At 47.5% G+C, this 23,461-nt stretch overlaps 1 protein-coding gene across 2 annotated transcripts in view; it reads right to left on the bottom strand.

The window, feature by feature from the left end:
• The window catches only part of PGGT1B (protein geranylgeranyltransferase type I subunit beta), a 75,308-nt gene that overhangs the window by 2,207 nt on the left and 49,640 nt on the right, over nt 1-23,461 (bottom strand). Inside the window, exon 9 of one of the 2 annotated variants that reach the window (XM_060235580.1) lies at nt 15,680-15,739. The exons of the other annotated variant lie outside the window; for it this stretch is intronic. Within the exon in view, the coding sequence (XP_060091563.1) occupies nt 15,714-15,739 (26 nt within the window). The 3' untranslated portion in view covers nt 15,680-15,713. The remainder of the gene's footprint in view (nt 1-15,679; nt 15,740-23,461) is intronic. 2 annotated transcript variants of the gene reach the window in all.

The raw sequence follows: 23,461 nt of genomic DNA, 5'->3' as shown, positions 1-23,461 counted from the left end.
GCAACTGCAGCAGCAGCGGGGAAACCACAGAACTAAATCCCCATGTGGAAAACACTTCTATGGAGGACCCCTGTATCTCCCCAACTCTAGTCTCAGGCAGACTTCTTCTCAGAACAGGAACTTAAGGGAAAATACAGGAGCTGTCTTGTCTTATATTTAAACCTTTACTGAAATGGCACTTGTGGCAGTTTAACATTCAAAAGGCAGGGAATGTATATATAATAGAAGGAATCAAGGTTTAGAGAGACTGCGGAGGTAAAAACTCTCTAATATGTACAGATTTACATTCTTAGAACATGCAAGAGAGTGTAATTATAGTTTAGTTCAGTTCCAGTACAGTTATTAATAATGTTTCTTCTGGAGAATAGCATTTGTTTATAATTCCTAGATTTCTCCCCTCAGAAATCTGGTTTCTCCCATCAGATGTTGCAGCTTCCAAATAACTCCTGAGATTGCCCAAAGCAAAATCTGCTCCAGACCCAGGTTCCCCTCAGAGCAACCCCTGTTCACTGGCAGGAATTATTCTTCTTTTCCCTAAGAAGCAATAATAACCCATCCTATTTGGCTGATTGGAGTTTCTGCATATCTGCCCAGTCAACTCTTACCAAATCTATTTCCAGTAATATTGTTTAAGTAAAGCACTTTTGTAGCTTTCTTGGCCGAGAATCTGAATTCTCCCTCAGAATAGTTAAAATATAGTAAAGGCAAAGGAGTCTCTCTTCTTCTGTCTATTGGAGAACCTTTCTGACTATCCCCTATCAGAAAACACTTAATTACATTAGCTCTTCACTCATGGGAAGATTAACTCCTAAACTCCCTGACTTTGAGACCAGTATTTTAATAGCCTACTTTCCTAGTGTAATCTATCACAACCTCTTTCTCTAAAAATCAGCAGTTACTTCACTTTCACCAGGGTAGAAGAGAGAGAATGCGCACAACAAAGAGTCAAAGCATGCCCACACTGGAGTAAGAAATAAAAAGCTTAGCCACATGTTTTCACATCAAAGTAACCTCCCACTGCATCGACTAGGACAACAACACAGCCATTCATTTTTATAAGTCACAATTACATACAGTAAAAAATCTCTCTTGGTTTTATTTTTTTTTATCCAAAAGTATTCTATGCAGTACACCATTAACTTTAGTTATAGTAAATATGGTTTTTTTTTCTTCTTTATACACTTTCTGTCTTAACCTCTATGTTAGGAAGAACTGAATATTTCAGCAAGAAGAGAAATCTGTTTTGTTTTCCAGCATGTTTGTCGAACAAGAGAAAAAAAGATACTGCAAATACCAGCTAGCCAAGAAAGGATGAATAGTAGTGGAAGCACCTGAATTCACTTGCAAATGTTTGCAGAAATTATTGAATTCACAATGGAAGAGAATAGCCTGCCTACTAAATCCCCAAATTTGTGCCTAGCACATTTTCTTTTCTTACATATTGAAAGAATACAGATTTTGAAAATATTTCCCTCTGTTACCTTAGGTTCTGCCTACCACATTATTCTCTTGATGCATATTTAAAAATCTACACTATTGACTAAAGTCAACACAAGTCTCTACAGGTACCTACATGCCAGCATAATTCAATACTATTAAGAAAGTATACAAGCTCTCTGAATGTGATTGTTTCTGGCCAGATGCATCTGCATATGAACATATGAAGCTGCCTTATACTGAACCAGACCCTCAGTCCATCAAAGTCAGTATTGTCTTCTCAGACTGGCAGCGGCTCTCCAGGGTCTCAAGCTGAGGTTTTTCACACCTATTTGCCTGGACCCTTTTTTGGAGATACCAGGGATTGAACCTGGGACCTTTTGCTTACCAAGCCAATGCTCTACCACTGAGCCACCGTCCCTCCCCATATGAAAATGTTCCCTGCATAACCCTGCCTATAACTTGCTGGTTTTGTACAGATATTTTACTAGCAAACTGTCCAGACCAGCCAGATTAGACCCCACAAATCCTTACTTTTCAGTTGTACCAGCACTTCAAAGCAGTTTCATTTTCCCATGCAATCCTGAGGGCAAAGTATTTTTTAAGAATCTCTATTCTATTCTATGCTACTCCTCCCATATATGAGCCTCATTGAATACACAGCCCAACTCATCACTTGCACAAGCAGAAAACATCTGACATATAAAGTTCTTTCTACCTAACTCACCTAAGCATTACCAACCAAAATCGCTCATGCATGCACCCCCTTCCCAAGCCTCCCAGAAATACCAAAGAGAGACTGCAAGCATGTTCAAAGATCTTTCCTACAAACCAATAGGCACTAGATTAGGTTAAACTAACTCTGTTAACAGTAAAGACACAAGTAGATCAATACAGATGTCTGTGTCAGTCACTTTGTATTTTGGCAACTTGAATTATACATTGATTTTTATTTGTTCCAATTAAATCTCAAGGGCTTTAAAAAGGCAGCAACTCCAGAATCATTAACAAATACAGCATGCAGTGTGAAGATGAAAGTACTTAAGAACAAAGGGGCCCCAATAAATAAAACTTTGCTGGTCTTAAAGGTGCCACTGGACTCAAACTTTGTTCTGCTAGTTCAGACCAGCACAGCTACCCTTCTGAATCTATCTTTATGGCAGTTACGTAAGACACCACTTGGGTCTTTACTTATTGTAGCTTACAAGCCATGAGATTGACTGAACAAGTTGCATTTGCTTTCCTTCTTTGCATCAAAAAGGTTGTAAATTCCCTGCCTGTTTTTAAATTGTTTCCCAAGTGTTTAACATCCTTCTCAATCTCTACAGCTTTATAAAAAAATGACAACTTTTATGCAGTTGATGTTAAACAATCTCCATAAGGCACCTTAGTTTTCATAACAGTACATATGTGCCTAGAAGCACAAAAGACTAATTCTGATTTCCCCATCCAGCAGCTAAGTGCAACAATAACTTCCAACCATCAGGCATGTTGTCAAAGGTTTTAGCCGCAGCTAGAAAAATTGTTTACTGGAAGTATAGAAAGAAAAGGAAGTGATCTTTAATTTTTAAACAGAGCTTCGAAGTTTCCCTTCAATCAATCAATCAATCAATCAATCATTTATTACAGTCACAGACCAGCAAAATGTGAAAAGAGCAGCTAGAAGAACACATATATAACCTTTTGTTTGAGAGAGAGAAAGAATGGAAGATTGTATATATGTTCCTGTAGCCACCCTCTCTCTCTCTCTGTATTTATGTACCGTATTTGCCGGCGTATAAAACGACTGGGCGTATAAGACGACCCCCCAACATTTCCACTCAAAATATACTGAGCGGAGCCCTTGGGTGCAAGCTCTAGAGGCCTTTTGTCCGAGAAGCGCCCAGGGCGGTCTTAAGTGCCGCCTGGGTTCCCCTCCTGGGTCGGATACTGCCGCGCAGCTGGTTTGGGGATCGCACCCGCGCTGCTCCCCTTGCCCCCCCCAGCCACCAGACGCAACAGGGTCGAGGTGGGGACGCCGGTGCGAAGGTTTGGCTGGTCTCTTGGCAGTCTTGCTCGCTTCGGCGGGGGGGGGGGTCAAAGAGCCCAGTCTGCCCCACCCGAGGGATTGTAGGGCCCGGCTGCACAGGTGCCATGACGCGCACTCCCCCCCCCACTCCCTAGGCACACCGACTGCTCCCGCCACCTCACCGCCGAAGTCTCCTCCTGGCCCCCGAGTCCCTTTCAGGGCCCGCTGCCGGCCTGCAGGGGCGGGGTGGCTTTGGACAAGAGCCGTCTTGAGTGGGAGCCAGCTGGTGGCAGAGCAAAGGGGGCGAGCGGTACGCATGGGCCCGAGAGCTGCCCCCGGCCGGGCTCTCTTCTCCCTTCTCCCTGCCCGGACTCACGAGGCCTGCAGGAGATGGCTGGAGCCACAGCCACATCAAGGCCTGTGGAGCCGCTTGAGCAGCCGGACGGGACGCCCAAACCGCTGGACCAAGAGCAAAGCGCGGCGGCTCCAGCAGCACTTCCAAGGCGGCCTCCCGAAAGCCCGGCTGCTGCGTCTGGGGGACGAGCAGGGAACCCTCCTATTCAACTGAAGTGCACCCGGCGTATAAGATGACCCCCCCACTTGGAGGCATGTTTTTCAGGGCAAAAAAGTCATCTTATACGCCAGCAAATACGGTATGTATGTATGTATGTGTATATATATAAGCAAATATGCATCAATGAATGAACACTGTACCTGTACCTCAGTAGACTCTGACAGCTGCACAGAATCTGGCAATTCTATCCAAGATTTCAGATTCAAGGTCTGCAAGAAGAAAGGAGGTATACCATTCCTCCAATCTTCATGGCATGTTTCGGAGGTAGGTGTAATAAATACATATCTAAGGTCATTATAGAAGGCGCAGTGCAGCAGCATATGTCCAACCATTTCAATTTCCCCAGCAGTGCAAGGACATAAACATTCCTGAACTAGTACACTGTGGTATTCCCTTTTAACAAAGCAGAAGGAAGAACATAAGAGATGGACAAAGCTATTCTGTGTTGGAAATCAATAAGATTATCTAGAAAGTTTGACAACATCGCTTTCATGTTCCTAAAGTTATGGTATTTTGCAATTTTTCATTTCTCATATCCTTTGCTTAATTTCAGATTTAGCTCTGGAACAATCCCAGGCTAATGAACTACTAGGAGAATATCCAATGGATTGTAATTTCTCTGAAAAGGTCCTTTCCATTTTTACTGAAAGGTGTTTGCTAGTGTTTAAGGTGCAAGACCCACAGGAGAAAACAAATTTCAGCCAGTAATTGAGCCTGTGTATCCAAGCACACATTTTCAGAGAAATTCAAGCTGCTTCTACATGCAAAACTATACAGGAATGAGGAAGGTGGGGGTATGACTTCAGGAATTTAGGCTGAATGATTTCAAAAGGTCTAACACTGGCATGTGTATGGAAGTCATACAGCAAAGACAGGTTGCTTACCTGTAACTGTAGATCTTCGAGTGGTCATCTGTGCATTCACACTCATGGGACAGAGCGCCTGCGCCAATCCCCGAATCGGTACCTAAAAAGCCCGAGATTTTTTCGCACTTGGCACCAACGGGCATGTGTCCCAGTGCACATGCTTGCCGGCGCCAGCGCAAGGATCCCGCCAGTTCCTTCCTGACCGCTGGAAGCCCCTACTGGAGGAAGACCGTCAGCAGTGGGGAAGGAGGGTGGGTAGTGTGAATGCACAGATGACCACTCGAAGATCTACAGTTACAGGTAAGCAACCTGTCTATCTTCTTCGTGGTCTCTGTGCTTCACACTCATGGGAGATTAGCAAGCAAGACATACCTGGAGGCGGGAAGATGGTCAACCACAAGCAGCAGCTTGCAGCACCGCAGGTCCCGGACGAGTCCTCTGTTGAGCATGCACGTCCAGCGCGTAGTGCTTCATAAAGGCATGCAGACAGGACCAGGTGGCAGCTTTGCAAACGTCCGTCAGGGAAACGCCTTTCAGGAATGCCACCGACGTGGCCATCGCTCTTGTAGAGTGTCCGCAAATAGGCCCAGGTAACGGCTTCTTAGCCAACAAATAACACAGTTTAATAGTCTCAGTGAGCCATTTCATAAGAACATAAGAGAAGCCATGTTGGATCAGGCCAACGGCCCATCCAGTCCAACACTCTGTGTCACACAGTGGCAAAAAATTTTATATATACACACACACTGTGGCTAATTTCGAAAGCTGCTGAGACGAGATCCTGGAACCTAACTTAGGAGCAGCATAAGAGACAAAAAGCTGCCGATCCTTACGAAAACTCTTGGAGCAACTTAAATAAAATAATAAAGCACGCTTCACATCTAGAGCATGCAGCCTACGTTCCTCAGCCGAGAAAGGAGTAGGACGAAAAGTGGGCAACCAAACTTCTAAGTTGAGGTGGAACTGAGAGACCACCTTGGGGAGAAAAAAAATATCAGGAGCTAACGACACTCCAGCCTCCGGAAAAACTAGATATGGGTAGTCACAACGCATAGCCGTGTGCTCCCCTGCACAGCATGCTGATGTGATGGCTACCAAAAAAGCAGTCTTCCAAGATAGAAGCTGTAACGAACATGTGGCCATCGGCTCAAAAGGACATCGAGTCAGCCTGTCCTCCCTGCCTGTTGATGTAACACAGGGCAGTGGTATTGTCTGTTAGCAGAGCAACAATCTTCCCTGCCACCATGGGGCAGAAAGACCGAAGAGCAAAATGAACTGCCAGCAGTTCCAAGTAATTTAAGTGGCAGCGAGTCAATTTCAAAGGCCAAGGACCCCCTACACACAGATCGTCCATGTGGGCCCCCCAACCCCACAGCGACGCATCGGTTGTGATAGTCACAGTTGGTGCAGGTAGATGGAAGGGAGCTCCCTGACAAATGTTGCCCTTTGACTTCCACCATTGCAGTGTTTGCAATGTCACAGGTGGAATTACAAACACCTTTCGAGGTGAGTCCCGCAACAGATGAAACTGACGAAGAAACCAAAGCTGTAGGCCTCTCATCCTCAGCTTCGCAAAGAGCAGCACGCTTGTAGTCGCCTCCATCAGCCCCAGCATCCACTGCAGCTGCTGCGCCGTGCCCCACTTTAGACTCTGCAGAAGTTCTACAAGGTTGATAATGTCCATTGTTCTCTGCTGAGTCAGAAACGCGCGATGCAGGTTCGTATCCAGCAAAGCCCCTATGAACTAAATTGTCCTTGATGGAGTAAGATGTGATTTCTCCAAATTGACCTGCAGACCCAAGGTGTCGAGAAGACGAAGAGTGACGGCAATGTGGGATGACAAACTCTCTTTCGACTCCGCCACAAGGAGCCAGTAGTCAATGTATGGAAAGAAGACTATGCCTTGTAGCCGGAGATGGGCAGCCACAACATTTATCATCTTCATGAACACTCGAGGTGCAGCGGACAGGCCGAACGGAAGGGCTTTGAACTGGAAGTGCTGAGAACCTACTGCAAACTGAAGGAAACGTCTGAACGCAGGATGGATGCTGACGTGGAAGTATGCATCCTTGAGGTCCAGCGTTGCCATCCAATCCCCTTGGTTGATGAGGGGCAGAATTGTTTGCAGAATTGTTTGCATTCTGAACTTCTGGTACAAAATGAATTTGTTCAGATTCCGAAGATCCATGATTGGTCTTAGACCCCCGTCCCGCTTGGGAACCAGGAAGTAACAAGAGTAGAAGCCTCCCATCCTGGCCTCCATCAGGACCCTCTCTATGGCTTGTTTCTGTAAGAGATTGCTCACCTCCGCCAGCAGAGGTGGGGAAGGGGGAGTGGTAATTACCACAGATTGGTTTGGAATCTGAGCAAAGTCTATTTTGTAGCCTTCCGCTACGATGGAAAGCGCCCACCTGTCCATGGTGATGGACTCCCAGGCCGACAGGAATGGACAGAGGTGGATAGACAAAGTGGAAGAGGGGACGGTGATGTGTGCTACCAGAATGTCAAAGGCCCTGCTTTTGAGGGCGAGTGCCCTTGGACTTGCCGGTGGTCTGTGAAGCATAATGGTTTCTGTTGTTCCCCCTGTATGGGGACCTACTCTCAGGTTGAGCAGAGTTAGGTCTCCACTGTTGTTCAGAGGAGAACCTTTGATACGGCTTCTTTGCCCAAGGCTTGTGCCACTGTTTCTGTTTTGCAGCTCCGGAAGATACCGGTACGCCCAGGTTCCTGGAAGTTTTTATACTTTCGTCCATTTTCTGGAGCGCAGTCGGTGGTGGAGCTGAAGAGGCCTTCGCCTTCGAAGGGCAGATACTCGACGAAGGCCCTGGTGTCCTGCTGGAGAGCCGTAGATCTGAGCCAGGAGTGGTGGCGGAGGCAGACGGCAGAAGTGATGGTCCTTGCTGAGACATCGATCATATGCTTTGCTGCGGCCAGTTCTTGTTTGGCTACAGCAAAGCCTTCCTTCTGCAACTTCTTCGCAGCCGACCTCTTCTCCTCACTCAGGGAAGACAAAAGTGGGGTTAGTTGTTCCCATACTGAGTATTGGTATCTAGCCATGCACACGGCATAGCTAGATACCTTTACTCCCAGCGCCCCAGCAGAATAGAACTTCCTCCCAACATTATCCAACTTCTTCCCTTCCTTGTCTGGGGGAGAGGAGTGCGTCTTGCGGGCCTTGGATGAAGAGGAAACAACCACTGAATTTGGCTTCGGGTGTGTGAAGAGGAACTTAGCCCCGGACTCTTGGACACGGTACATATAGTCCAATCTCCTCGATGGCACTGGTGTAGAAGCAGGCTTCGCCCAGGGCTCCTTCACTGCCTGTAGGATGACCTTCGTCACCGACAGGGCAACCACTGTAGACGTATCCCGCTGCATATTGTCGAATACATTAATAAGAACATAAGAACATAAGAGAAGCCATGTTGGATCAGGCCAACGGCCCATCAAGTCCAACACTCTGTGTCACACAGTGGCAAAAAATGTTATATACACACATACACTGTGGCTAATAGCCACTGATGGACCTGTGCTCCATATTTTTATCTAAACCCCTCTTGAAGGTGGCTATACTTGTGGCCGCCACCACCTCCTGTGGCAGTGAATTCCACATGTTAATCACCCTTTGGGTGAAGAAGTACTTCCTTTTATCCGTCTTAACCTGTCTGCTCAGCAATTTCATCGAATGCCCACGAGTTCTTGTATTGTGAGAAAGGGAGAAAAGTACTTCTTTCTCTACTTTCTCCATTCCATGCATTATCTTGTAAACCTCTATCATGTCACCCCGCAGTCGACGTTTCTCCAAGCTAAAGAGTCCCAAGCGTTTCAACCTTTCTTCATAGGGAAAGTGCTCCAGCCCTTTAATCATTCTAGTTGCCCTTCTCTGCACCTTCTCTAAAGCTATAATATCCTTTTTGAGGTGCGGCGACCAGAACTGCACACAGTACTCCAAATGAGACCGCACCATCGATTTATACAGGGGCATTATGATACTGGCTGATTTGTTTTCAATTCCCTTCCTAATAATTCCCAGCATGGCATTGGCCTTTTTTATTGCAAACGCACACTGTCTTGACACTTTCAGTGAGTTATCTATCATGACCCCAAGATCTCTCTCTTGATCAGTCTCTGCCAGTTCACACCCCATCAACTTGTATTTGTAGCTGGGATTCTTAGCCCCAATGTGCATTACTTTGCACTTGGCCACATTGAACCGCATCTGCCACGTTGACGCCCACTCACCCAGCCTCAACAGATCCCTTTGGAGTTCCTCACAATCCTCTCTGGTTCTCACCACCCTGAACAATTTAGTGTCATCCGCAAACTTGGCCACTTCACTGCTCACTCCGAACTCTAAATCATTTATGAACAAGTTAAAAAGCATGGGACCCAGTACCGAGCCCTGCGGCACCCCACTGCTTACCGTCCTCCACTGCGAAGACTGCCCATTTATACTCACTCTCTGCTTCCTATTACTCAGCCAGTTTTTGATCCACAAGAGGACCTGTCCTTTTACTCCATGATTCTCAAGCTTTCTAAGGAGCCTTTGATGAGGAACTTTATCAAAAGCTTTCTGGAAGTCAAGGTAAACAACATCTATCGGGTCTCCTTTGTCCACATGTTTGTTCACCCCCTCAAAGAAATGCAACAGGTTAGTGAGGCAAGATCTTCCCTTGCAGAACCCATGCTGAGTCTTCCTCAATAACCCGTGTTCATCAATGTGCCTACTCATTCTGTCCTTGATAATGGTTTCTACCAACTTTCCCGGTATTGAAGTCAGACTGACTGGCCTGTAGTTTCCCGGATCTCCTCTGGAACCTTTTTTAAAGATGGGGGTGACATTTGCTACCTTCCAGTCCTCAGGAATGGAGGCAGATTTCAATGAAAGATTACAGATTTTTGTTAGAAGATCCACAAGTTCAACTTTGAGTTCCTTCAGAACTCTCGGATGTATGCCATCCGGACCCGGTGACTTATTAGTTTTTAATTTGTCTATCAGTTGTAGGACCTCCTCATTTGTCACCTCAATCTGACTCAGGTCTTTCAACACCCCTTCCAAAATTAGTGGTTCTGGGGCGGGCAAAAAGTTCTCGTCTTCTACAGTGAAGACGGAGGCAAAAAATTCATTTAGCTTTTCAGCCATTTCCCTATCCTCCTTCAGTAATCCTTTTACCCCATGGTCATCCAAGGGCCCCACTGCCTCCCTGGCTGGTTTCCTACTTCTAATATATTTGAAGAAAGTTTTATTGTTGGTCTTTATGTTTTTTGCAATATGCTCCTCATAGTCCCTTTTTGCCTGCCTGATCACAGTCTTGCATTTGATTTGCCACAGCCTGTGTTCCCTTTTACTAATCTCACTTGGACTGGTTTTCCACCGCTTAAAGGAGTCCTTCTTACCTTTTACAGCTTCCATTACTTTATTTGTTAACCACGCAGGCCTTTTCTTATGCCTGTTTGTGCCTTTCCTAACTTGTGGTATGTATTTTATCTGAGCTTCTAGGATTATAGTTTTAAATAGCGTCCAAGCTTTCTCAAGGGTTTTGACCGTATGTACCTTTCCTTTCAGTTTCTTCCTCACATGCCTCCTCATCTCAGTGTATTTACCCCTTTTAAAGTTAAACGTGGTTGTGGTGGTCTTTTTGGACAACTCCCTATTTATACAAACGGTGAAATCAATAACATTATGGTCACTGCTCCCAAGCGGCGCAATCACTTTTACATCTCTCACCAAGTCTTGGGCATTACTTAGGACCAAATCCAGGATCGCCCCACCCCTGGTAGGTTCTGAGACCATCTGCTCCATAGCACAGTCATTGAGAGCATCAAGAAACTCAATCTCTTTCTCTCGACCAGAACACATATTGACCCAATCAATCTGCGGGTAGTTAAAATCACCTATTACAACACAGTTTTTACGTTTAGCCGCTATCTTTAAGCCTTCCATCATATTATAATCGTCCTCTCTCTTTTGATTTGGTGGGCGATAACAAACTCCCATAGTTAAATTTCCTTTTGGGCCCTCTATTTCAACCCAAAGCATTTCTAAAAGTGAATCTAATTCTCTGATCTCAGCCTTACTGGACCGTATATCCTCTCTGACATACAGAGCCACCCCACCTCCAACCCTTCCCTCCCTATCCTTCCGATATAGCTTATATCCAGGAATCACCGTGTCCCACTGATTCTCCTCATTCCACCAAGTTTCTGAAATTCCCACAATGTCTATGTTTTCTCCCAGCACTAAACATTCCAATTCACCAATTTTACTTTGAACACTTCTAGCATTTGCATACAAACATCTATAATTTCCCAGGCGAGCTAGGCCCGCCACCTTCCTCCTGCCGCCTCGAGACACTGGCAGACAGTCCATATTGTTTGTCACCTTCACAGTGGACAACTCCGGTCCGTTACCCGGTAGAAAAATAGCAGCTAACCCTTCATCTCTTTGAGACGAGTCCTCCCGAACCAGAGACATTTCATCTCCTGTCGGCTTTCCCCCAAGATTTAGTTTAAAAACTGCTCTGCCACCTTTTTGATTTTAAGCGCCAGCAGCCTGGTTCCATCCGGGGACAAGTGGAGACCGTCTCTTTTGTACAGCTCCCGCTTGTTCCAGAAAGCATCCCAGTGCCTAACAAACTTAAACCCTTCCTCCTTACACCATCGTCTCATCCACACATTGAGACTTCTAATTTGTGCCTGTCTCTCCTGCCCTGCACGTGGAACAGGTAGCACTTCCGAGAAGGCTACCTTGGAGGTCCTGGCCTTAAGTCTCCCGCCTAGCAGCCTAAATTTTTCCTCCAGGACCTCACGACTGCATTTCCCCACATCGTTGGTGCCAACATGCACCACGACCACAGGCTCCTCCCCAGCACTGTCTATCAGTCTATCTACTACACGCGTAATGTCCGCTACCTTCGCACCAGGCAGGCAAGTCACCATACGGTCAGTACGCGGTTTCGCCACCCGGCTGTCTACTTGCCTAATGATCGAATCACCAACTACCAATACCCCCCCTCTCCCCCTGCTCAGGGATGGTTCCTTGGCGCGAAAGGATTCCCGCTCACCGACCGAAGAAGAGGTCCCTTCTGAGGGCGCATTCCCCTTATCCTCAGCACGGTGCCCTGTTCCCTCTCGACCCTCACGCTCTCTGGCAGCAACGGGGCTGCTACGTTCAGAGCGGGGCTCATCTAATACGCCCCCGAGAGTCTTCCCCAAGTGCCTAACTGACCGTCTCTGCTTCTCCAGGGCAGTCACCTCGGCCTCAAGGGTACGAACTCGTTCCCTGAGGACCAGGAGCTCCTTGCATCGAGCACACACCCAAGACTTCTGTCCTTTGGGCAGATAGTCATACATGTGACACTCAGTGCAAAACACTGGAAAGCCCCCAACCCCCTGCTGGCATTCTATCTTCATTGTATATATATATATATTAAAATATACAGTCCTCTTTAAATGCTGTTTAAGTGGCTCCCCTTCTGGCGGGTCAACTTACCTAAACTTACCTTATTGGGAACTTACCTTATTTGGAGAACAAGGAAGCCAGGGATCTGGGTTCCTGCTCCTTAGAGAGCCCCTAGGCGAAGAGCCACAGGCCAAGAGCCCTTTAGCTCTCGCCCTTCGGCTCGCGCCAAAGGCTCGCGCCTTTGGCAAGGCGCAGCTTAAAATGCAAAGAGGTGGAGCAGGGCACTCCTCAGCAATCACTCTCAATCAGCAGCAATCACTCTCAATCTCTTTCACCCTTAAGGCAGTCAACCAAACAAAGAGCAGTCAACCAAACAAAGAGCAGTTCCCCAGCTATCACACCTTAGAATTTTAGGCAGCCCCACAAACCTTAGAATGTAGTCCTTCAAAACTCAGAAATTCTCAGCAATTTCTCCAGCTGTCTCAGCTATCAGAGCTGCTCTGCTCTGCTCCTCCCAGACCTCTGTGAGATGTGCTCAGCCTTTGGCAAGGCGCAGCTTCTACAAAGTCTACAAAGGGTTGTGGCTATGACACAGGAAGCAAGAGAAAGAGTGCCATCCTCTTCACCAGGTCCCCATACGACTTCAGATCCTCCGACGGTGAGATGGGAAGATCTTCAGTTGTATGAGACACTGGGGAAGGCTCCAAAGCCTGGTCCGGATCATCGGTACCGACCTCGGAGTCCGACGATGAAGACTCTCTGTGCAGAGATCGTTCTGAGAGCACCAGAGTAGACTCTCTGACGGGTGACCGGATCGACACCGACGACCGAGGTTGGACTTCCTCCACCACGCCGTGTCTGTCAGGCGGGACAGCGATCGATGCCGAAGGACGCCATCTAGAATGCTGAGACAGCCTGGACATGTGGGATGCCTCGGACTGCTGGTCCCAGTCTGCGAACTCGCGATGAGGGTACCATTGGTACGGTGGGTAAGAATAAGGGTAAGGAGGCCATTGGCGCTGCTCCCATGGCAGAAGTGGTTGGAAGCAAGTAGCTACTGCAGTCAGTTTCAGCTCTCTCCGGCCTCTCACCTGATCCATCAGTGCCGAAGGCTCCATCGGCGCCAACACCTCCACCTCCGAGACCGAGTCGCTCTCACTGCGAGGCCTGGACCCTGAAGAGTGGGTGCGCTGAGTCAGGTCGATCTCGTGCTCCGATGCCAATAGGCACAGCTGCAATGCATTGCCTCTCGACACTGAAGGGCTACGACGCGGGGACACCGAGATCTTCCTTGGTGGGGCTGTCGATGCCGAAGCACCACGCGAAGGCGAAGGGGTGCGGGATGGTCTCTTCTTCCGCTTCTCCTTCGATTTCCCCTTCGTCGGCGCGGATGATCGGGTCCCCGAATCATCCCAAAGCCTCTTAGCCGGGGTGTCCACTGACCCTTCAGAAGGTCGTTTCATGGAACACCCTCGCTCGACCGGCATCTCGGTCCTGATTGGTGAAGTCTCAGCCGATGTGACCGTCGGGGCTGCGGCCTCACCCATCGGTACCGACGGGCCCGATGCCATTTTCTGCGGACAAAGTGCCAACTCTACCAAAGCCACCGAAAGCCTCGCTGCTTGAGTCTTTCGAGTTTGCTTCGAGAAACTCAAACAGTGAGCACAAGAATCGACTCGATGTCCCTCGCCCAGACAGAGTAGACAGTGGGAATGGCCGTCGGGGCGGGGGGGGGGGGCAATCTTCTTCCCACAGGAACGGCACCTCTTGAAAAAACCCCAATGTCTTTCCATAGACGTTCAGGAAAAAAACCCGCCCAGGAAAGTCTCTGAGGAGGAAAAACGGGGGGGGGAAACCGAGCCCCGAAGGGCAAGTCCAATAAACTTTTTTTTTTGCCAATACTAACTATCTCATAACTAACTACACTAAGAAAATAACAAATGGGCTAGATACAAAGGCAAAAAAGCAATCCAAGATTACTTTACCGACCGGGGACACGAAAGGAGATCCTCCCAGCGCAGTGGTCAGAAAGGAATTGGCGGGATCCTCACGCTGGCGCCTGCGAGCATGCGCACTGGGATGCCTGCGCATGCCCGTTGGTGCCGAGCGCGAAAAAATCCCGGGCTTTTTAGGTACCAATTCAGGGATCGGCGCAGATGCTCTATCCCATGAGTGTGAAGCACAGAGACCATGAAGAAGATCTATGTAATAACCTTGGGCACAAAGACAGGGATAGCTGAAGGGACATATTAGCCTCCTTTGGTATAGATTTTCTCCCCAAAATCAATACCCAAACAACTGTATAAATGAAGTCTAGAAAGGGTCTTGGCCTAGAGGCCGTAGTAGATACACACACACCAGTAAATTAACATGGAATATGCTCAGATAACTCAAACTGAACAAGCAAAACACCTTTCATGCAGAATCCAACTAATTCTACAAATTAAAAAAAGAGCTAATCGTTATTAATGGGGAGGATACAAAGCACCACAAGTGGAACTGGATTTTCTCATCTACCTCCTATCCACTGTAAACTTCCTAAACCCCTAGAAATTCTGAAGGTAATGAATTCTCCTTAATAGCATACAGAGGAAGGCAAAGTGAAGAAATGCATGGAGAGCTGGTAAAGATCACTCCATTTCCTCTGCTAATTGTGTTCTGAAGGCAGACGGCCAGTTCAATGTCCCTCATTCAGCTCAGAAAATCAGTTGTTTCATAAGTGGTCAGCATTAGGGATGGGCAAAACTTCATCATTAACCTAATTTCATGATGAACATTGCCCGGTTCATGGTTTGTGAGCGGAGGGTTACAATAGTGCTGCTATGAACCTCCAAGTTTTTAATGGAGGTTTGCAAGGTTTCTGTCAGCAGTTTGTGCGCAAGTGAAGTCCAAGCAGTGAGTTCACCCTCACCACTTGGACTTCACTCATGCAGGGTGTAGCTTGCAAAAGCCATTCTGTTGGCCTTGGGGAGGTGCCCCCATCAGAAAGGTGGGAGGGAAGATCTCAGATCTCCCCCATCGCCATGAACCTCATGAAATGAACTAGTTCAGTAAACAGGGAAGGTCATAAAGGCTTGTGGTTTGCGTGACCCCATGAACTGGGATGAACCTCCATTTTTCCACTTTGTGTCCATCCTTAATCAGCATTAGGTACAAGGAATATCACAGACTGAACCTACTGAAAAGTATGCCCTGTTTTCAGAAGTCCCACCATCTAATGTTGGGAAAGAGGATTGATTGCTCATTGTAATTACTCAATGAAGAAAAATACACTGTTCATCCAGACTGCATGTTACATAACTGGAGCTATATCCTGAAACAGATGAAAACAACTACTGCTATTGTTCTAAATCTGAAAACTATCTTATCTAAGATAACTTATTCTGTCCTACCTTCCTGAAGAATAGCAGAAGTCTGGAAAAGATGCTACCTGGACTTGGTAGAATGTCCTTCTATAGTAGGAGATATCAATACAAAATAATTAATATCAGGCTTTAGAGGCTCCTGGGTTTAGCTCTAGCAAGTGAAACTACATGCCAGAGCTAAGTTCTGGCACAAAGTAAGTCCTGCAAAAAATCTGTTCCAACAACATAAGACTTGTGCAGGTAGGTCATAAAAATATTAAGAAGCAGATCTAGCCATACATTTGATGTGTTCAACTTCATGTACAGGCAGTCCATTTAACCCACAGATATACACCACAATGCACAAGAACATCAAATGTACAATCCACAATATGGAAAAATGGGTCTCAGCTCTCACTTTTAACATGCATGAACACTGGAAATTCTAAACAGTTAACAGCATTAAGAGAGAAACAAAGTCTTGCTAGAAATTTTCAAACTAGAAATTTTCAAACTAAATTGACTGATAATGCAACTGTAGTACACTCTGGAAACTGAGAAGCACAGCACATCTAACACTCCATTTCTGAAAAGCTCCCTTTTTTTCTAATTAATTGCATTTTTGAAGGCTGTTCAAGGGCATTCCAGGTACTCCAATTGAAAGGGAAGACAATGTACTTCTTACCCAGTTAAAATCAAAGTAGATAATTAATGTTCAAACTTAACAGACTCAAATCTTAACCTAATTATCAAAGCTTTGGTTGGAATAACCAAAGTATTGTTTAAAGCTTTCATAAAATTTAGTGTTTCCACAGCTCTGTGTCTGTGTGTGCGTACTGGGGAAAATAAATCAAATACTCTTATCAAGATTACAAAAGAATGTAGAGTACTGTGTATTGCTGTAAGTAGTACTTACAGCATTACAAAGTACTCTACATTTTTTATAGTTCATAAACATAGCTATAAAACAGAAGATGGTGATTTGCCAGGAGAACCTCACTGAAAGCCAAACTATACATTACAACATATATGAATCTGCTACAAAGGTTTGCAGTAATATTCCAGTTGCAAGTTCCCATCGGGAACCCTACTTTATAAGTGCCATGGCACCGGAATTCAGATCAGAATCATGGTACAGGAGTAGTAGCTGCTCCCCCTCCACCCCCAATTAGGGCTTCATCTGTACAGAATACTTGCATGTACAGCACCCCAGCAAGCTCAAGAAAATGACATAGGGAAGATGTACAGAACCCCAATAGGTTCAGGAAAATTACATGGGGAAGTTATGACCTTTAAAGTTCTTCAGCACCACAGTCCTGATCTGAATTATGGCCTTACAACATTTTTAAAATGGACTTTTGTATGATGTGGCATGCATGCTGTTTGATCTTGAGTTAACCTCCTCCCCCGAAGAAACCAAGGTACATTGTGCATCTTCTGAAAAATCAAAGGGCCAATGGACTTTTCATTCCTGAAAACCACAAGATTAAGCAGACGCTAGAACAATGGGTCCAGTTCTTAATACTGTAGTATTCCGTACTATCAGGGCTTTTATTATCTGTTAGTTACAAGAAGTCCCACTGGATCATGCTATTGGTCCATATGATCCAGATTCTTGTTCCAACACTGCTCAACCAAATACTTCCACAAAATACACAGTGGGACAAAGACAACAATTCTCCCATCACTGACCCCAGAAACTGGTATACTGTTCACAGAAGCTCCATTTTACTGTTGTGTCTAATGGGCTTTGGCAGAGCAACCACAACTCCCAAAACCCTTTTTCTAAATACTTTCAGCCAGCCCTCAGCTGTACAAGTGAAACTGGGATCACATTTCATTGACTTATTCGGAACCTATTTCTCATTTTGTTGTCAATCCACACAGTTTAGAGAGATCTTTTTGGAGCTCTTTCACTATTCAGAAAAAAATTGTTACTACAAACAAACCTGCCCCCCTTGTTTTTTTCCTTGAATACCATATCCAACACTCACACCCACCTTTTCACCTTCCTTTTCCTTAGATGTATAGTTTTTCACTACTCTGCTTCTGTTGCTTGCCATGCAACAAGAGGTTGCACTTACCTGTAACGGTTGTTCATTGGGTGGTCTTCTGTGCAGGCACACATGGGAACCATGCAGCTACATGACAGCTGCAGATTTCCAAGCTTATTAGAAGACAAGGAGCACCTCTCCTTCCTTTCCCACCAGAACGATCACATGACCAGGAAGAGGGGTGCTACTTCCTCAATTCTCTCCATGCCGCCTCTGGGGACCCCAAAAAACTAAGGGTCCAGAGAGTTCACAGTAGGGAGGGAGGCATGTCTGCCTGCACAGAGGACCACTTGATGAACAATAGTTACAAGTTAGTGCAACCCTGTTTTCATCTTCATGGCTTCTGTGAATCTCTCAAAGGAAGAGACCACAGAAGACCACCTTCTTAACGAGTGCTCAGCACCACATATTGACCTTCACCTGGACTGATAACAGAACTTTGAGCTCTCTAGAAGTGTCCCAACTGAAATACATGTAGGAATGTGGCCATGGGAAAAAAGCACTCTTTTGAAGACAGTCATGACACAGAAAGACAGGTTGCTTACCTATAACTGTAGATCTTGGAGTGGTCATCTGTGCATTCACACTCAGGGGATAGAGCACCTGCGCCGATCCCCGAATCTGTACCTAAAAAGCCCAAGATTTTTTTGCACTCGGCACCAACGGGCAAGCGCAGGCATCCCAGTGCGCATGCTCACCGGCGCCAGCGTGAGGATCCCGCCAGTTCCTTCCTGACCGCTGGAAGCCCCTGACCATCAGCAGTGCGGAAGGGGGGTGGGTAGTGTGAATGCACAGATGACCACTCGAAGATCTACAGTTACAGGTAAGCAACCTGTCTATCTTCTTCGTGGTCTCTGTGCTTCACACTCATGAGAGATTAGCAAGCAAGAAATACCTGGAGGCGGGAAGACGGTCAACCAGAAGAAGCAGCTTGCAGCACCACAGCTCCCAGACGAGTCCTGTTGAGCATGCACATCCAGCGCATAGTGCTTCATAAAGGCATACGGACAGGACCAGGTGGCAGCCTTGCAAACGTCCGTCAGGGAAACGCCTTTCAGGAATGCCACCGACGTGGCCATCGCTCTTGTAGAGTGTCCGCAAATAGGCCTAGGTAACGGCTTCTTAGCAAACAAATAACACAGTTTAATAGTCTCAGTGAGCCATTTCAAAAGCCGCTGAGACGAGATCCTGGAACCTAACTTAGGAGCAGCATAAGAAACAAAAAGCTGCTGGTCCTTACGAAAACTCTTGGAGCGACTTAAATAAATCAATAAAGCATGTTTCACATCTAGAGCATGCAAACTACAGTCCTCATCCAAGGAAGGTGTAGGATGAAAAGTGGGCAACCAAACTTCTAAGTTGAGGTGGAACTGAGAAACCACCTTGGGGAGAAAAGAAATATCAGGAGCTAACGACACTCCAGCCTCCTGAAAAACTAGATATGGGTAGTCACAACGCATAGCTGTGAGCTCCCCTGCACGGCGTGCTGATGTGATGGCTACCAAAAAAGCAGTCTTCCAAGATAGAAGCTGTAACAAACATGTGACCATCTGCTCAAAAGGACGTGGATTCAGCCTGTCCAACACTAAAGTCAAATCCCACAACTGTGGGGGTGATCTCGATGGAGGATGAAGCCTAAGCAAAACCTTCAAAAACCTCTTAGAATGAGGGTACGCAAAAAATAGAGTGCCCCTCAACTGGTTCATGGAATGCAGAAATTGCTGCCAAATCTTGATGGAAGATAAAACAAGGCCAGCATCCACCAGAGATAACAAAAACTCAAAAATTACCAACAATTCCACCCTTTGTGGTGAAACTGAGGGATCAACTAAGAACTGCAGAAACCTCCGCCACTTCCTGTCATAGGAAGCACGGGTAGAAAGTTTCCTGCTGTTCAAGAAAACATGTTGGACTCTGCTAGAGAACCCACAGGGTCGATGAACCACGCTGTCAGCTTCAGGTGGGGCACGTTGCGATGGAGTACATGACCATCCTGAGTTCCGCCGGAAACTGATAGAAGACCCCCCCTCGCCAGTTGGAGCAGGATCAGGAACCAGTTCTGGCGAGGCCACCAGGGAGTCACCAGGATACAGCATGGTCTCTCTCTTGCGAACTTGTTGACCACCCTCTTCAGTAGTGGCAGAGGTGGGAACAGATAAAGAAACCGACCTTCCCACGGGAACAGCAGACCGTCCCCTAATGACTCTGGATCTGAGCACCCTCTGGAGCAAAACCAAGGACACTTCCAGTTTTCAGCTGTGGCAAAGACATCCACCTGAGGATACCCCCAGAGTTGAAACACGGGTTGAAGGAAGCACCACTGTAACTCCCATTCGTGCGGGGAAACCACACCCCTGCTGATGGAGTCTGCTTGGAAGTTGAGGACCCCTGGGAGATGAGCTGCCTTCACAAAGAAGTCATGGTCCAGGCACTCCAACCACAGATCCAGCGCTAGCACACAAAGCCGTCGAGAGCCTGTCCCTCCCTGCCTGTTGATGTAACACAGGCCAGTGGTATTGTCTGTTAGCAGAGCAACAATCTTCCCCGTCACCAAGGGGCAGAAAGACCGAAAAGCCAGCAGTTCCAAGTAATTTATGTGGCAGTGAGTCAATTTCAAAGGCCAAGAACCCCCTACACACAGATCGTCCATGTGGGCCCCCCAACCCCACAGCGACGCATCGGTTGTGATAGTCACCGTTGGTGCAGGTAGACGGAAGGGAGCTCCCTGACAAATGTTGCCCTTTGACTTCCACCATTGCAGTGTTTGAAGTGTCACAGGTGGAATTACAAACCTCTTTTGAGGTGAGTCCCTTAACGGGCGAAACTGATGAAGAAACCAAAGCTGTAGGCCTCTCATCCTCAGCTTCGCAAAGAGCAGCACGCTTGTAGTCGCCGCCATCAGCCCCAGCATCCGCTACAGCTGCTGCGCCACTTTCGATTCTGCAGAACTTCGACAAGGTCGATAATGTCCATCGCTCTCTGCTGAGGCAGAAACACGTGATGAAGGTTCATATCCAGCAAAGCCCCGATGAACTAAACTGTCCTTGATGGAGTAAGATGTGATTTCTCCAAATTGACCTGCAGACCCAAGGTGTCGAGAAGACAAAGAGTGACGGCAATGTGGGATGACAAACTCTCTTTCGACTCCGCCACAGGAGCCAGTCGTCGATGTTTGGAAAGACGACTATCCCTTGTAGCCGGAGATGGGCAGCCACAACATTCATCATCTTCGTGAACACCCGAGGTGCAGCGGACAGGCCTAACGGAAGGGCTTTGAACTGGAAGTGCTGAGAATCTACTGCAAACTGAAGGAAACGTCTGAACGCAGGATGGATGCTGACGTGGAAGTATGCATCCTTGAGGTCCAGCGTTGCCATCCAATCCCCTTGGTTGATGAGGGGCAGAATTGTTTGCATTCTGAACTTCTGGTACAAAATGAATTTGTTCAGATTCCGAAGATCCATGATTGGTCTCAGACCCCTGTCCTGCTTGGGAACCAGGAAGTAACGAGAGTAGAAGTCTCCCATCCTGGCCTCCATCAGGAACCTCTCTATGGCTTGTTTCTGTAAGAGATTGCTCACCTCCGCCAGCAGAGGTGGGGAAGGGGGAGTGGTAATTACTACAGATTGGTTTGGAATCTGAGCAAAATCTATTTTGTAGCCTTTCACTACAATGGAAAGCGCCCACCTGTCCGTAGTGATGGACTCACAGGCTGACAGGAATGGGCAGAGGCGGATAGATGAACGGGAAGAGGGGACAGTGACACATGCTGCCAGAAAGTCAAAGGCACTGCTTTTGAGGGTGAGTGCCCTTGGACTTGCCGGTGGTCTGTGCTGAAGCATAACGGTTTCTTTAGGGTTTGTAGAATCTTTCAGGCTCAAGTGTTGTGTTCTACTGGAGAAAGTTTTTCTTCCAGACGTTTCGTTCTCAGCTGCGGAGAACATCCTCAGTGGCGTTGAAGCCGGAGCAGGCGCTCTGACCTTCTTGGCTGCTTTGCATTGATGCAAAGCAGCCAAGAAGGTCAGAGCGCCTGCTCCGGCTGCAACGCCACTGAGGATGTTCTCCGCAGCTGAGAACGAAACGTCTGGAAGGAAAACTTTCTCCAGTAGAACAAGGCACTTGAGCCCGAAAGATTCTACAAACCCTAATGATGTTACCAGCCATGAAAACCTGAAACCTTTGATAACGGTTTCTGTTGTTCCCCTTGTGTAGGGACCTACTCTCAGGTTGAGCAGAGCGAGGTCTCCACTGCTGTTCCAGGGAGAACTTTTGGTACAGCTTCTTTGGCCAAGGCTTGTGCCACTGTTTCTGTTTTGCAGCTCTGGAAGATACCGGTACGCCCAGGTTCCTGGAAGTTTTTATACTTTTATCAATTTCCTGGAGCACATTGTCGGTGGTAGAGCTGAACAGGCCTTCGCCCTCAAAGGGCAGATCTTCAATGAAGGCGCTGGTGTCCTGCTGGAGAGCTGTGGATCTGAGCCAGGAGTGGCGGTGGAGGCAGACAGCAGAAGTGATGGTCCTTGCTGAGATGTCGATCATGTGCTTTGCTTCAGCCAGTTGTTGTTTGGCTACAGCAAAGCCTTCCTTCTGCAACTTCTTTGCAGCCGACTTCTTCTCCTCACTCAGGGTAGACAGGAGGGGGGTAAGTTGTTCCCATACTGAGTATTGGTATCTAGCCATGCACGCAGCATAGTTAGATACCTTTACTCCCAGCGCCCCAGCAGAGTAGAACCTCCTCCCGACGTTATCCAGCTTCTTTCCCTCCTTGTCTGGTGGAGAGGAGTGCATCTTGCGGGCCTTCGACGAGGAAGAAACAACCACCGAATCTGGCTTTGAGTGTGTAAAGAGCAACTCAGCCCCGGACTCTTGGACACGGTACATATGGTCCAACCTTTTCGATGACATGGGTGTAGAAGCAGGCTTTGCCCAGGGCTCCTTCACCGCCTGTAGGATGACCTTCGTCACCGGCAGGGCAACCGCTGTAGACGTATCCCGCTGCATGATGTCGAACACATTATCGTCTACAACGGGTTGCAGCTGTGTCACTGGAAGCGAGAGGGAGAGTGCCATCCTCTTCCCCAGGTCCCCGTATGACTTCAGATCCTCCGATGGTGAGATGGGAAGATCCTCAGCTGTATGAGACACTGGTGAAGGTTCCAAAACCCAGTCCGGATCGTCGGTACCGACCTCGGAGTCCGACGATGAAGACTCTCTGTGTAGAGAATGTTCTGAGAGCACCAGTGTTGACTCTCTGGCGGGCAACTGGATCGACACCGACGACCGAGGTTGGACTTCCTCCACTACCATGCCGCGTCTGTCGGGCGGGACAGAGATCGATGCCGAAGGGTGCCGTCTAGAGTGTTGAGACAGCCTGGACATATGGGACACCTTGGACTGCTGGTCCCAGTCTGCGAACTCGCAAGGAAGGTACCATTGGTACGATGGGTAGGGATAAGCGTAAGGAGGCCATTGGCGCTGCTCCCATGGTGGAATCGGTGGGAAGCGACGAGCTACTGTAGTCGGTTCCAGCTCTCTCCGGCCTCTCGCCTGATCCATCGGTGCCGAAGGCTCCATCGGCGCCAACACTTCCACCGCCGAGACTGAGTCGCTCTCACTGCGACGCCTGGACCCTGAAGAGAGGGAGCGCTGAGTCAGGTCGGTCTCTTGCTCCGATGCCAATAGGCACAGCTGCGAAGCACTGCCTCTCGACACCGAAGGGCTACAACGTGGGGACGCTGAGATCTTCCTCGGTGGAGCTGTCAATGTTGATGTGTCA

The sequence above is a fragment of the Heteronotia binoei genome, chromosome 4, assembly GCF_032191835.1.
Source record: "Heteronotia binoei isolate CCM8104 ecotype False Entrance Well chromosome 4, APGP_CSIRO_Hbin_v1, whole genome shotgun sequence".
Lineage (NCBI taxonomy): Eukaryota > Metazoa > Chordata > Lepidosauria > Squamata > Gekkonidae > Heteronotia > Heteronotia binoei.
The sequence above is the reverse complement of the archived record's forward strand: the minus strand, read 5'-3'. Positions and strand labels throughout refer to the sequence as shown.